General features: G+C 38.2%; 1 protein-coding gene across 14 annotated transcripts in view; it reads right to left on the bottom strand.

The window, feature by feature from the left end:
• RASAL2 (RAS protein activator like 2) overlaps positions 1-16,619 on the bottom strand; it is a 362,968-nt gene that overhangs the window by 38,276 nt on the left and 308,073 nt on the right. For all 14 annotated transcript variants that reach the window (XM_045048593.1, XM_003999225.6, XM_003999226.6 and 11 more), the window contains 4 exons: positions 10,952-11,105; positions 9,072-9,170; positions 7,748-8,302; positions 4,345-4,489 (listed from right to left, as the gene is read on the bottom strand). In XM_045048593.1, coding sequence (XP_044904528.1) covers positions 4,345-4,489; positions 7,748-8,302; positions 9,072-9,170; positions 10,952-11,105 — 953 coding nt within the window. The remainder of the gene's footprint in view (positions 1-4,344; positions 4,490-7,747; positions 8,303-9,071; positions 9,171-10,951; positions 11,106-16,619) is intronic.

Raw genomic sequence — 16,619 nt, 5'->3', positions numbered from 1 at the left:
CTTGGGTTTCTCTCTCCTCTGTCTCTGCCCCTCCCCTGCTTGTGCTGTCTCTGTCTCTCTCAAAGTAAATAAAATCAATTGTCTAAAGATTTTTTTTTACCTGATTATGATACATTTAAAGTCCTCCCAAACTGAGAAAATTATTTTCACCTTTGAAACTATAACCTGTCTGATAATGTGGAAAACACCACACTGAAAGGCAAACCTTTTATAGATTTGCACCTAGAAGCTGCTTACCTGATCAAAAATTATTGAGATAGATTCAGTAATCCATTTGCATTTGCTCACTTGTCTTTGAAAAAGATCAGAGCCAAAGGGGTGCTTACTATATTGTTTAAATGTGACTTTGTACCTAGAATGTTCTACGGCATGTTTTCTATGTAAATCATGAACTCATTACTATCTAGCATCCAAATTGTGTATAAATAAGTCAGTAGGCATGGCCATATCATTGCTAAAATAAAATTTGCCTCTGTCACCAAGGGTGGAAATCAGGGGCTTTTCTGTATCTCATAGATGGTATTTCTGTGTCACAGGGTATCAACATGCAATCTGATTTTAGTCAGAAAGGTAAAAGGTGTTAACAGGTGGAAGCTTTAAGTCAAGTCTAACTGAGCCACCTCAGTTATGTCTGTGCAGTACATAATAATGCCTTAATCAAGATAAATACATATTGTATAATATGACTGGTAACTTTTAACTGAGTTTTCTGAGAATTCTTCAGGCAGTCTGGAAAGAACATCTATTTTTTTGCCCAAAGTGTATGAAATATAACTGAACTTTAATTATTCTGAGTGCTCAGCTGTCCTTATTAATTTAATTTTTTGGTTTACGGAGACTTCACTGTGAAGCCTTTTTCTTTGATACTTACTGAAGGATTAGAGGCTCCTGCCATAGTAAGTACAGTCTGGTATGACAAAAATAATTCAATCTTTATAAGGTAACTGAAAATTTTGCAGTTCTTCAGGATTACTATTTGAAAATTCACTTATTACTATGTCAAACCATATAAAATAAGTCTGAATTTACACTGGCTCCAAGACAGATACTCTGTAAGTTGTTTTCAAAAGGCAGTTTCTGTTATAAAAGTAAAATATAGCAGAAAAATCAGCCATTGAGAGTCTAAGATATAAAGGCTAACTAGAACTGTGGGCAGTTAAGTGGGAAGAAGACAGGAGAATCTCTGCCCTGAAGAAGCTTACCAATTAATTTTGTTTACGTGCTTGGAAGCGGCAGCTATTTTCACTACCCTGGTCCTTGCTCTTGGAAGAGATCTTTGTGGGGTTATGTGAATTTGTTCCCATGCTCACTGAATTTTCATGTCTCATTTAGCCCATCAACTAATTATTCACAGTCCTATCAAAGTACTTGCATCTACTTTTCACTTTGGAAATTATTTATTTGGAAATCCTGTATAGTACACTGAATGGCAGAAAACAGATATTTGATTTTTAAGAGGTAGGCGGTCTACACATAATTTACCCCTATGTCCATGTAATGGAGACTACGTATGGTTGAGATGCTTCATCATTGCCTTTTAGAAGGCAATACAAATCACTGAAGGAAGCCATGAGATATACTTTCTGATATGACTGTAAAAAGCTCTTTATGTGAGACTATGAATCTCTGTAACTTTCGTATCAATGAAAATCCGTATTCACTATTCTTGTAAATTCCCACTAGATCTTAAACTAAAGCACATAACTTAGAGAAAAGAATATGAAGACAGGACGCAGGAAGAGAAATAATTTACTTCTGCAGAGTAGGAACTAATGGCTACTATAGTGAGTCTACTTCTTGTAAGCATGATGGTCCTGTTTCTTGAGCAGTCATTCACATTTTACCCTGTACAACCCAGTTCCTGTCGTCCTGATGGCAGTCCCAGCCACCACTAGTGAAGTTACCGAATGCAATAGCCATTTTTTCTTTCTTAACCTCTACCTTCCTCAATCTCTTGAGGATGTTGTTGCTTTCATTTCTTTTGGTGTCTAGGACTCAGGATTTTCCTGGTTTTCCTGCTTTGTGTGCATGTGCGCACGCATGCTTTTTCTTTGTGATCACTTTCCTGATTCCTCCTCTTCCTTCCATCTATATCACAAGCCTAGGTGCACTGTAAGACCTGTCTCTGGCCCAGTCTCTTTCTGCTCTTGTAATCTTGTAGCTTCATTTATCCCTCCACATGGGTAACTCGGTCCTAAATTTCCAGGAGACACCTAGGCAAATGTCTTGAGATTTCTTACCTAGAACCCCTGGGATTTCCTATTAGAACTTCAAATTGAATACCCATGAAGTGGAAATATCATTTTCCATCTTTCAAGCCTACTACTTCTGTGTTCTTTACCTCTGTTGAGAACCTCATCATCCTTCTCGTAACCAAGGCCCAATATTCATTGTAATAACTGGTCTCCACCCCCAACCCTGCCATATTCTCACAAACTGAAGTTGCCAGGTCCCATCAGCTCAACTTCTTGAATATTTCTCAGATCCACCTTACCTCTTACTCTTGGTGATCACATCAATCAGAGGCTCTTGGTTTCTTACCCTCCTTCTTACAATGGCTTCTTCACTGGTCTCTGTTTTCAGTTGCTTTCTTCACCAACCCATTTTAATCACTTTGTTAAACTGATTCTATTGAAAACAGCCTGCTCAAAACCTGCAGTGGCTCACCAGTGATTACTGTTAAAATCTAAACCCCTCAGCTTGGCATTCAACGCTCTCAACAATTTGGTTCTAATTGTTTTTCTTCTTTGTTGTTGTTGACTTGTCTTTTTCATTTCATTTTTTAGCTAATTGGTTTTATTTCATACGTGCCTGGCTCTCTCATACTGCTATGCCTTTTTATCAGCATGGTTCTTTCCCTATGCCAATCCCTACCACTTCCCTTGTCCAGTATCTGTTTTTATTTAACCTTTCTGCCTTTCAAGCTACACACACATTGTTTATGTATCTTACATGGGAAATTCCATCATCCCATCAGCTACAATAATTTCTTTAATTCTTTGAAAAAGCACAGGATCTCTCGCACTCTCTCTCTCTCTTTGGCTATAGGGATAGCCTTATCTTTCTTATCTCCCTATCTTATAAAATCCTTGAGGGCAAAAATCTATCCATTCATTCAACATAACTGTCTAACCTTCATAATCACATGTGACTACTGAGCACTTGAAATGTGGCTAGTGCCAACTGGAATGTGTAATAAATGCAAAATACACACGAAAGTTTGAAGAACTAGTATGAAAAAAAGTAAACTACCTCACAAATAATTTTTATTTTGATAGCTTGCTAAATAGTATTTGGATATAATGGGTTAACTATAATATCAATAAAATTAATTTTGCCTGTTTCTCCTTACCCTTTTAAAAACACTGTGACCACTAAGAAATTTAAATTACATACAACTCACATTATGTTTCCATACGATGGTACTGCTCTACATTCTGTGGGAAGTACTGGGGATATGGAGATAAAAGAAATTGTTCTTCAAGAAACTCACATCTGCCTTATCATGATGTATATCACCCAGCCCAGTGCCTTACTCTAGAGGTTAACTGCGTGAATTTCAAGACCAGATCTGGAATTCTAGGTGAGTAGCCTAGTCAGCAAGAACTACTGACTGGGCAAAATTTAGTAATTGTTAAAAATTCTGGAGATCTTGAAGGCAAAACTTGGGAGCTGTGGGAACTGGTAAGAGTTTTTTCACTTTCAATGCATGATAACAAATGTTAACACTTTCAAGAATTACATAACCTATTTATATCATAATGTAAATAACCAGCACTTTGGGGGAAACGGGTGCCCCCAGATCTAGTAGTGACATTACTCATAGTGTGTATCTCAGCATCAGGAACTTGAGCGCCTGGGAGTTGCAGCATATACTGATGGGCTTTCTCTTTTTTTTTTTTTTTTTAATTTTTTTTTTCAACGTTTATTTTATTTTTGGGACAGAGAGAGACAGAGCATGAATGGGGGAGGGGCAGAGAGAGGGGGGGAGACACAGAATCAGAAACAGGCTCCAGGCTCCGAGCCATCAGCCCAGAGCCTGACGCGGGGCTCGAACTCACGGACCGTGAGATCGTGACCTGGCTGAAGTCGGACGCTTAACCGACTGCGCCACCCAGGCGCCCCTGGGCTTTCTCTTTCTGTACATTTATTGTAATAAACCAATGTGCAATAAACCAGTACTACTGGTGAGTAGTGCAGAGGCTTACAGCTGAAACTCAAACTTTAACACTCTAGTCAGCTAGGATTTAGTAACCTGCTGAACTTGAGTTCAATCTGTTTGTCCTACGAGGGTGAAAAAACAAAATTGAAAGGCAAAGAAAGCAATGTTTTGCTTCTCCATACCCAATGCGTCATGAAGATACTGTTGTCCCACCAACTTGAGGTATTCCTCAATGGATTTGGTGGCAATGGTGTTCTCTCTGAAGATCAAGACATCATGCTCTCCACAGCGATCCACCTCAGACATCACCAAGTCGGTCAGGAAATCCTGGTGGAATAATGTTCAGTCAGGCACAAAGCAACCGAATAAATAATATATGTTAGAAGAAACCGATGAAATATCAGACATCCTGGAAATGCTGCTTTAACACTAAAGGTCCCTGATTCATTTGCACGAAAAAAAGTCAGCCAGGATAAAAGCTTAGGTACCACCAGCTCTAAGTTTAAAATTCCTTCAAAGGTTTTCCATTACACTTTAGATAAAGACCATACTTTTGCATGTGGCCTACGAGTCTCTACATTTTCTGGCTTCTGTCTACCTTCCCAACCTCCTCATATACCATTCTCTGCATTCTGTCCCAGTTTCAATGGGCTTTTTTTTTTTTTTTTTCTTTTTTTTTTTTTTTAGGCCCTTGAATATATCAAGACCTTTTTAACACAAGATGCTATTTACCACAAAGCTTCTGGAAATGCTGTTTTCAGTTCTGTTTCACTCCCACCCTTGTTCCTGCCCCCAGGGGCATGGAGGTAATTCCTCAAATCCTTTGGATCCTAGTGTGTACATAATTTCCTCAATGAAGCCTTCTCTGACCAGCATCAGTCAGGTCCCGTATTCCCCATTCTTGTAGTGCCTATGTCTTTTTTTTTTTTTTTCTCTGTACTTCTGACTGTAATCACACATTTATTTCTGTAAGTACTCAATTATTATCTGTTTTCCCCAGAAGACTATAAACCCCATGAGGCCAAAGACAGTGTGTATTTTTAGTCATCTCTAGATTTTCAGCATTTAATAGTTTCTGGTACATATTAGGTGTTCAATATATAATAGTTACAAATTGGTCCACAGTGTCAACACGGAATTTCTTAAACTTAGCACTTCAACTCATTTTCTAGGCTAATTACCTACCTACCTACCTACCTACCTACCTCCACCCATCCATCCGTCCATCCATCCAGGAAAAAGGCATAAAGAGAAATAAAGCCCTTAAGAAATAACTGCTCCTTTTCCCAACAGTCCTAAAAATTAACTTGATGGGGGCACCTGAGTGGCTCAGTCCATTAAGCATCTGACTCTTGATTTCGTCTCAGGTCATGAGCTCACAGTTTGTGAGATCGAGCCCCATGTCGGGCTCTGGGCTGATAGCGCAGGGGCTGCTTGGGATTCTCTCTCTTCTTCTGTCTCTGCCCCTCCCTCTCTCTCTCTCTCAAAATAAGTAAATAAACTCAAAAAAAATTAACTTGATGTAAAATTCAATGTTCACTGTTGTTCAGTTTAAATGTAACAACATCATGTATTTGTGATATATATGTATATATACATACAATGGATGTAATATATCCATTGTATATTTCGAAGTCTCCAAAACCAAAAACAAAGGAAATATGCTGACTTACTTTTATTTTAAATTTAAGCATTTTGAACATTAATGGGATTTACTCTGGGGAAGCTCAACAAAGTGAGGGGTCACTATTAAAACTCATATACTAAGGAACAGGTGGAAAGTTATCGGGGTGAAGGTAACTTTCTTTATCTTGATTGTTGTGGTTTCCCGGGGTACATAATATGCAAAACTCATTGTATTTTCCACTTAAAATGGGTGTATTATATGTAAACTGTATCTCAATAAGGTTGTTGAAAAATATCCTACATACATATCCTTGAACCGCAAGTAATAGAAGAGCAGAATGAACAAATCCGTACAATTTCAAAGATGAGGCTCAAAATTTCAATGACACCTGACCCCAAACCTGTAAGCTATTTGTAACACTAGAAAACTTAAAATTATTATCACAAAATTCAACTACAAAAATGATAATCAGTAGGAAGGTAGTTAGATAAGGGACTATTAATTGGATATATGGATATATTCTGATTTATATCAAGAAATCTTAAAAGCATTTAATTTTATTGTTTGGTTCTAAATAAATTATTCTAGCTGTGAAATCTTCTACATCTAAAATGCGGTTTTACCATAATCCATTTGCATACAACATAATGGAGACTCAGGCTAGTGAATATGGCTCATAGAGATGGTAATTATCATAGTTCAGGCTGATCACAGAGTCTATCAGTTGGGTGGGTTTCTTCATATAATTAGTATATTCCTTTTTTTTTTCCATCTTCCTCAATTTTTTCTTCTATCCAGGATGAAGTTAGATAAAACTATCATGAAACATGGAATACTACTTGGCAATGAGAGAGAATGAAATATGACCTTTTGTAGCAACGTGGATAGAACTGGAGAGTGTTATGCTAAGTGAAATAAGTCATACAGAGAACGACAGATACCATATGTTCTTACTCTTATGAGGATCCTGAGAAACTTAACAGAAGACCATGGGGGAGGGAAAGGAAAAAAAAAAAAAGTTAGAGAGGGAGAGAGCCAAACCATAAGAGACTCTTAAAAGCTGAGAATAAACTGAGGGTTGATGGGGGGTGGTAGGGAGGGGAGGGTGGGTGATGGGCATTGAGGAGGGCACCTATTGGGATGAGCACTGGGTGTTGTATGGAAACCAATTTGACAATAAATTTCATATTAAAAAAAAAACTGTCATCAAACAGCTACCAGTTAAATAATATCCCTTGGAAATACCAAGGGATTTTAATTCCATGAAGACTCTTGCTGATGCCCACTATGCTTCTGGAATTCCTACTTCTGTGACTAGGGAATAGAGTCATCAGTTAATCTTAACTTAAAACATAGTTAGGTGGGGTGCCTGGGTGGCTCAGTTGGTTAAACATCTGACTTTGGCTTAGGTCATGATCTCGCAATTCATGAGTTTGAGCCCCACGTTGGGGTCTGTTCTGACAGCTCAGAGCCTGGAGCCTGCTTCGGATCCTGTGTCTCCCTCTCTCTCTGCCTCTTCCTCGCTCGCACTTTGTACCTCTCTCTCTCAAAAATAAGTAAACATTAAAAAATATATATAGTGAGGAGCAAAACCATCATACAGCACACTCTGGAACTAAAGATAATCTTGAACACACTGTGAGATTAGCACACCAATTCTACCATTTGTTCTGTCAGATAATAAGGAGCTAGCCCTGGTATCTATGTTTCGCGCAAGTGGGTTTTAAATAAGTATCTGTTGGTGTCTCCATGTTACTTCTTTGTTTTATAATCCCCATCTTTTCTGCACGTGACAACTACTAATAGGTTTCCTTCCTACTTTTTTATTTTTTTATTTTTTTACTGTTGGCAAAGCATACTTCTCCAATTTGGATCTCTATACCAAACATAGTATGGTTATTTGTTCATAAAATGTAGGGGAGAGATTTTGGGTAATGTAACCCTCCTTTTCCACTTACCTTGGCTCTGCCGGTACTTTGAAGAATGTGCACTAAGGCACAAGCCAACTCCTCTTTATTTCTCACACTAATTACTGGTTCAAGGACAGAACACAGCATGGTGTAGTTGCTGGTGACAAATTCTGCAAATTCTTTGTATTGCTCCATAGGCAGAATGGTGATAGTTTGGAACCGCGATTTAATCCGAATAGAAGGTCCGCCTGTCTTTCCTTTGTTGGGCGTAGGGGTACTCACTGGGTACCACTTTTCTACAAACTGGCGACCAGTCACACTGGCAGTGGGAATGTTGACTAGCCCGACGTAATTATTCTTGTCTTTTTTTTTCTTTTTTTCCACATCTTTATAAATGTGAACTGTGATGCTATGAAGAGGTGGAAGGCTGTAGAATTCAAAATGTTCACCCCAGAAAATATTATCTGCTTTGGTCTTGCTGGTTGTACGAGCAAAGAGGGTATCATCAAGGCACAGTTCACAGAAATATTTCTTTTTAGGGGCAAGGTCCTTGGCTTCAATGATCCATAAACGAAGAACATTTTCAGCTCGTCTGCAATTGTCCTACAAAAAAATAACGAGTTCGAGTTTGAAAGCTGAAATCCCAGAAGAACAACATTTTCCTTTACAGGAGGTGATACTGACTATATACTTTATTAAGGGTGGTCATTAAATAATGAAAGGGATTACTATCTCTTTGTTCAGGATAATAGCAAACTCTAAACAAGAAGATATCAGAATCTTAGCCTTATGTGCTCAACTTACTTGGGTTAAAAAAAAATATCATGTAAGTTCTAATATAGCCAGCCTAGTGGCAACTGGCCTAGTTTCTGCAAATAAAAAAAGAGGCAGTTCAGAAACTAGTGTTCTAGTCCCATTTCTGTCGTGCACCAGCTTCGGACATGGGCATGTCACATAACTTCAGAGTCTTTTTTTTTTAATGTTTATTTATTTTTGAGAGAGAGAGACAGAGCATGAGAGGGGATGGGGCAGAGAGAGAGGGAGACACAGAATCTGAAGCAGGCTCCAGGCTCTGATGTCAGCACAAAGCCCGACGTGCGGCTTGAACTCACGAATAGTGAGATCATGACCTGAGCCGAAATCAGACACTTAACTGACTGAGCCACCCAAGCGCCCCAGCTTCGGACTCTTCTTACCCATATTGGTAAAATCACAATAATATCTGCAATAAGATTATTTCGAGTATAGCAGGCGTAAAAGTAAATGTGCTTTAAAAGCACTATAAAAATTAAGGTATGATTGCTGCATTTACCTTCTATCAACTTACTGATTACAGAGTTATACATTTTTAGACACTCAAAGCCACTATTACCTTATTTGGTTGAACTGTCCTACGAAGGTTTTCCATCCACTTATCTCTCTCTGAAGCGGAGTTACAGCTGAAGCATTTACTTCCACTTAAGTAGGTAACCTTCAACATAAAAGATTAGAGAAAAGGAAACATAGGGCTTGCGGGCTGTGTTTTCATCATTCTATCATTTAAAAGTTTAGGAATATGCTATGAACCCAAATCATAATTCAGAAAACAGAAATGATATTTGGTAGTTCTGCGATGTCTATATTCTACACCTACATCTGCTTTTTGTTCTCGTATGTAGGTAGCATACATATGCATTTCCAGGTAGGAGAACAAAGGCCATTGAGAATTTAGGTCAGGAACTTAAAACTGGCCTTCAGTTCAGATATATCAAAATTAAAAACCTTCAGGCCACATCTTCAACACTTATAAACAAATATGCTCGATTCTGAGTGAGTTAACAAAACAATAGCTGAAAACACAAGAGAGCCTCTAAAACAGCTTGTCAAATCTCTCAGGACTGCCTTCACTATAATATTACAAAACAGGTACTAAGTGAAAGTAAAAAGAGTTAGCACTGTTGAATTACTGTCTTTGGAACCCATTTCTTACTGATCACTGTTATCATTTTCCTTTAAAAATGAACCATGCTATCTATATACCTTAGCACCTAACACTGGGCCTGGTGTACAGCCTGTTGAACTGAGTTCCACAAATACAAAAAAATTCAATTGACTTCTGTAAAAAAGAACACCAATAAATGACCTGTTCAAACTGTTGAAGTGTGCTCACATATTAACTCAATCTAAGGTTATAACCCAGTGAAATCAGATCAGATTATGTGTACTGTTCAATATGGTAGCTAGTGAGCACCTGAAATGTAGCTAGTCCAAAATGAGATGTACTGTAAATGTAAAATACACATCAGCTTTTGAAGACTTAACTTTAAAAAAAAAAGATGTAAAAAAGCTTATTGATAATTTTATATTAGTGACATGTTAAAACGATGATATTTGGGTTTAATAAAATTTTGGATTACATATTTGACTTGCATTATATTTCGTTGGGCTAGGGCAGGTCCAAAAGAACAGGAATCAAACACCTTTCAACTTCCACGCCATCTATCATAAGATTCATCACTAGTTACTTAGTAAGTTCATGTTAATTAATCAAATCATAACCCTAACAATTATACACATACACACACACACACACACACACACACACACACACACACACACACAGTTTTAAATTTTAAATTGCAAATGGCCAATAGTTTAGTTTAGGAGGGAGTTTACATTTAGTTTGGGAGGGACAAATTACCTTATAAAAAGTGATAGTCATAATTTGCTGGTGAAGGGCAATTAATTTATCCATTCAAGAATTTAGGCACCTGCAATGTGCCAGGGACTGGGCTATATGCAGGGGATTATAAAAATAAATAAGACATAGTCTCAGATCTCAAACCAACCATATTATGGTCAGAAAATTATGGTCTTGGTCAATCTCCTCAAAGAATCACTAAAGTTGGGGGCTTAAATTTTTAGGAGAAAGATAACATGCTGGGTGATATCTTTATCAAAGACTGAAAAATTAAAATACTAGCTTAGTTATTGTTAGGCTTGTGACCTCTGCCAAGAATATACTAAGATCACATTTATTTTGAAGGCAGACTAGGCCAAAAGGAATGAGAAGCCATAATTAATAACTTTAATGACCAATGTAATTAGATTTATAGATTCCCAACCTTTTTCCTATAAGTAGGTAATTTTCAGCAACTGAGAGTCACTTAATGATGATCAAATCATCAATACCATAGTAATGAAATCACAAAATTACTGGAGAGAAAATCCGTTTGGTGTTTAATCACTCTTCCTTCTTAATATACTTTTTACCTCAAAGCAGAAATCTTGTCCAAGGATGCTACTATGGAGTGGTTTCACTGACACGGGCTCTCCTCTGCCAAGATCCAGACACTCTACTGCACTGCAAGGGCTCAGCAAGGACTCATGGGAACGTGACTCTTTTAGTTTAGGCAGACCACGAGCCCTAAAAGTAGAAAAAGATATTTTAGATAGCATACTACATGGCCAACAGGAAAATGAAAGATGAATGCATGGGAGGCTGAAAACGAATGCATAAATGCTTAAGGGAAAAATAAATAAGCAGCAAATGGACAGTTAATCCACAATAATAGTAACCATATTCGCATGGCACATATCAGCCACATATACATTTGGGTGTGCACACACATACACACTTGTTTTTCAATAAAGCACAAAAACATACTGTAATTTTATACCATTATCGAGGGAGTTCAAGAAGTTCCACTACCCCCGTTGTTTTTATTCTCATGCCTATCTTGGAGAAATACATACTACTCAACTGGCTTATGTATTCTTTTTTCATGCAAAAGTATTATCAAAAGACATGTTTCATTTCTTTTCTTTCTTTCTTTCTTCTTCTTCTTCTTTTTTTTTTCCAGGCTATAGCTTGAACCTCTTCTATCCTTGACAAAACAGTAGTGGCTGAATCCTCATTCTGTTTCTTGCTGCTTTGGCAGAATAAACACACTCATACACAGTCAAAGCCAAACTTTGCAGCACAAGACCCTGCCTTTCAAAAGATCTGATTTCCATCTCAATATGGAATTCTTTTCTGGCAAGCATTTGGTCATATCTATGCTTTACTGTATAAACATGAATAAAGAATAAAATGCCTTGAAGAAACCTCCCACCCTCAAAAGAAATGTTCAAACACTCATACAGAAGAACGAATCTTTGTCAACACCATTCAGGCATCCTGGCTGATTCTGTTTCTTGGTTGTTTAAAGACGAATGCTGCGAATGATTCTGGCCATGACAGTAGCTAGCCCCTTGCTGCCTTCTCTTTGGAAGAATTAATGAAGTCAAGCAATAAAAGCGAAATATTCTTGGATCCAGAACTGGAAAGCCAAGCAGTTTTACTCAATAATTACGGAATTTATTGACTAAAACACCCAGAACTAAATACATATATTTAAGCAGAAGTAACCCAGTCAAAAAGAAATGCCTGTGTAAAGACATTTGTTTTTGTAAGACAGTAAATAAGGAGCTTTATTCATTTCCTTGAAATGGCTACGTTAACATTATTCTAACATTGTTTAGTCAAACTCCATATAGTAAGAATCATCCTAAGCAGTAAGAATTTGAGTCCATTCTTAGGTCCACACACATAAAAAAAAATAACAACTGCCGTTTAATGTTTATAAAGAAAAACATGTGCTCTGATTCTCAGCAGCCTTTCTAAGGTCAAAAAGTCAATATTTATATTTCCCATTGATAAAACGTACACAAAACACATACAAAAGGGACAAATGCCACTTACTGTTTTGTACATAAAAATACAACAAGGTAACATTTGTTTCCTTTTGTTCTATTGGATAAAACACTAACTTATATACTACAAACACAGCCATCAACTATATATAACTAAAGGCTAAAAAAATTTATTTTAATAGAGTTACCGTATAACCATTCCCAGTACATTTCATAGGGAGCCGATTAACAGGATACTGTAACGTTTTTTAAAAACACGTATAAAACAGTAATCCCAGCCCATTTTTCCCAGGAGAAGTTGTTTGGAAGGGAACAGTCTCTCATGCTCTGGGAATGAGCCTCCCGATAGGAGAGATTAAGGTATATTTTAAATAGAAGGCGGTATGACAAAAGGCTCGCTTTTATTTTGAAAGCTCTCAAGGAAAATATTCTAAAACATAAACTAACTTTATTTTAAACAAAATAAACGCCTACCTACATGAAGCAATTGTACAGCCACCTGGCAGTGCAACCCCAAATCATAGCGGGGCTACGTGTCACGGTGTAGCAAGTCACTTTCTGAACTATGTCTTCGTTTAGAAGACAAGAACCAACAGGAGAGAGGTTCCCTGCTGCCTTCTGTTACTGATAACATCTCTGGATAAACGCTTTCCAAGTGTCAAGGCTTTCAAGGCTCCAACAGAAGTAGAACAGAAACACAAACAAGGGAACAAGAAGTCATCTTCCCGAACAGGCAGCAGGATAGGTAATATTCCTTCTTCTCTTGCTCAGGCTGCATCCGGCCCCTCAGGTAACACAAACAAGGTTCTGGGCTCCAGGCTGGGCCTGTTGCCATGGTGCTCCACCTATCCGGAGAGTAGGGCTGGGAGGCAGCAGGGAGAGGCTGTGGTTTGAAGGACTCAGGAGCTCGCTCTGCGAATATGACCATCTTAAGACAGAAAGGAAGGAACAGCAACGTCCCTGCTCATTTCCATGAACAGTTTCTCAAAGTCAAAAGCTGTAGGAAAAAAACCATAGGCAACTATGGGGGCGGAGGAGAATCTCTTAACTCAGGGGCGAATCTCAGCTTTAGCTTGCTTCTCTGTGATTCCCTGCCCTCAGCAGAAGGCATTTGCTACATCCCGCCTTGCAAGCACAACCTTCCTCGCACCTCTGTTCTATTTCCTTTGCAGTGTTCACCCTAGTTTAATGTTCCTAGGTATTATCTTATATTAACTTATCTGGATTACACCGTTTTTTTTAAAAGAGAAAATTGGATGAAATTCCTATTCACTGTATTTCCAATGCTAAACGGATTTCATTTCGAAACCCAGGTTTAACTTCCAAATGCAGCCATCAACAGATATTACAACCAAGACGTCTGGAATTAGAATTCAAAACTCCTCCTACTTATTGAAATTTCATCATTAATACTTAGTTCAGAGTCCCCTATTGTTATGCATGTATGTACGTGTGTGCACACCCACACACCCATGAAGTGAACACCAAAGTCACTAGCATGCTCTACATTACTACTCAATAAATAAACAAGCCCTTCCTGTATTGGGAAAAAGTATCTCTGAGAAGAGAGAATTCCCAGGGAAGCAGGATTACAGTAAACAGGAAGGTCAAGCAGCCTGGGAATGGCTTGAGGTTGGGGAGAGGTATTATCTGGGCAAATATTTCTGTGTAACAGCATTAGGAACTCAAGTCCCCTCTAAATCATGTTTACCTCCTCCCGTACCTTCATGTGAATTGATTTTGCTTAGATCTGCTTACTAGAGAGTTTTATCAGCTCTGTCTGTATGGCACTACAGTTTACTTTTCTAATGTTAAGTAGAATGTGGATTTATTGAGAGAATAATATGAGTTTAAAACAGTTTTTTCCAGTCCAGTCTGCCAATGACCTTCATCAAGGAACCCAGCCTTGAAAGTGGACCTTGTGAATCCCTTGACTCCTAGACAGGGTTCTCTTCTCAGCACCTGCACCTCTAACTCCAACCCCCACCATCCCAAACATTATGCAAGAATAATTCAGGGTGCCAATATAATTGTTTCCTGGCTTAATTGGGAAACCGCTTTCCAGAAGCAATTTTACTTCCAATTAAGGAATACCATATTCTTTACATTTTATTTTAAGGCCAGCAGACCACCTTGATTTCTATGTAAATTCCAAGGCCTCTAGCAACGTAATAGGTAAGGGTTAAAAATCTAATTGCTTTGCTGATGAAGATTACCGGCTGCTTCTGACCTATTTAAGAGATAAACTACAAGGTAAGACAAGCTTTCCATTTCTCACCACAGCGACTGAGCATTCCAGTGCTGTAACCCACAGCCCTACCTAAAACCAGCCTTTAAAAGACAAAAGTGAAGGGTTGGGGGACCGGGAGCCAATACCCACACCACTGGATACACGGATGGGAAAAAAAAAATGGAGTCAAAGAACTCTGATTAGTGCGATGTTAAGTAAAACACAGCTGGATTTTTCTCAGCTTCACCATTCAAATTCTTTTAAAAGCCGTATTTCCCCCGAAGTGCTATTGGTGCTTGGATGTGCTAGCTCAAATCTGCCACGTGTTTACAGATTCAGTTCCAAATCATCCCGGAAACTTTTAATTAAAAATGCTTATTGCCACACAAAATCCTGCACTCCAGTGCAGGTGAATTTCTGCTGGGCTTGGCAGTTATGATTCCAGACTGCTTCGCTGAATTCTTGAAGAAATAGCTCAGCCATAGGGTGGGTGCGGCCGTACACGCTTGCATTCACCAGTATGTACTCCTAAGGCACTTTACCCTGTTTGAGAACAAAATTCAGTATCCCAGGACTCTACCAACACATGTGCATAGGGTCCAATAAGCTTTTTAAAATTGCAGCTCAGATCTCACTTTGGGAAAAACATTGCTTTACTTGTTCCCTGCATTTTACTGTTTTTCAACCTGGTAGATCTTTGGAAAGAGCAGACCTTTTCCTGTACTATAATTTTAAAGGTTTCCTTCCCTGGATTAAACAACAACAGCAACAACAAAGACATTAGAACTCACTCACCAGAATTTCTACTTGTGGGCTCAAAAAATTGTCCTTCCTGAGAACCCTGACGGCACCAGCTGTACTGGTTTATCTGCTGCAATTAAAGCCAGTCCTTACTGCTTCAATTACTCCCTGATTTTTATGTTAGCTTTAAAAAGTATACCACACAACCACTCATGCAAAAAGCTATTTATGGACACGTAACATATATTGCTGGTCTTTCCTCTCCCTGCTCTCAGCCTCTAAACAGGATGGTCTAATGAGCCCAATTGCTAATGGTAAAATAGGATATTTGTCAGCCTGAGCTGTCATTTAAATTAACCAACTCATGGTAAGGAAGTTTATTATCATAGACAAAAGTGACATTCAACCTATTTTGGTACATAGACATGTATACATGCAATGAAAGAAGGCACCAAAGGAAGACAAGATTATAAATATTAAAACATGTTTAGGAGGGCAGGAAACTCAACCAGCGTCTAATATGACAAACACTAGGAACAATCTCTCTAACAAAAATTGTACCGTATGGTAATATACCTGTTATTTTTTTTTGTCCTTAAATTGCAAATGGAATAAGATCTACTAGTGCTAATTAAATTAAATATAAGCACAACTATATCGAATTTTTTAAACCCCAAGAAATGATCCAGAGAAAGGGGAACCCTCTTACACGGTTGGTGGGAATGCAAACGGGTGCAGCCACTCTGGAAAAGAGAATAGAGATTCCCCAAAAAGTTGAAATAGAACTACCCTCCAATCCAGCAATGGCACTACTAGGTATTTATCCAAAGGATACAAAAATACTGATTTGAAGGGATATATGCACCCCAATGTTTATAGCAGCATTATCAACAATAGCCAAATTATGGAAAGAGTCCAAATATCCATCGATTGATGAGTAGATAAAGAACATGTGGTATATATATACAATGGAATATTACTCAGCCATAAGAAGAATGAAATCTTGTCATTTGCAATAACATAGATGGAGCTAGAGTTATTATGCTAAGCAAAATAAGTCAGTCAGAGAAAGACAAATACTGAATCATTTCACTCATATGTGGAATTTAAGAAACAGATGAACATGGGGAAAAAGAGAGAGGCAAACCCTAAAACAGATTCTTAACTATAGAGAAATGATGGTTACCAGAGGGGAAATGGGTGAGTTGGGGGGGGGGTGTTAAACAGGTGATGGATATTAAGGAGGGCGCTTGTCGTGTTGAGCACTGGGTGTTT

This window comes from Felis catus, chromosome F1, assembly GCF_018350175.1.
Source record: "Felis catus isolate Fca126 chromosome F1, F.catus_Fca126_mat1.0, whole genome shotgun sequence".
In the NCBI taxonomy this organism is placed as follows: Eukaryota; Metazoa; Chordata; class Mammalia; order Carnivora; family Felidae; genus Felis; species Felis catus.
Note: the sequence above shows the minus strand (reverse complement) of the source record. Positions and strands in the feature narration are given on the sequence as shown.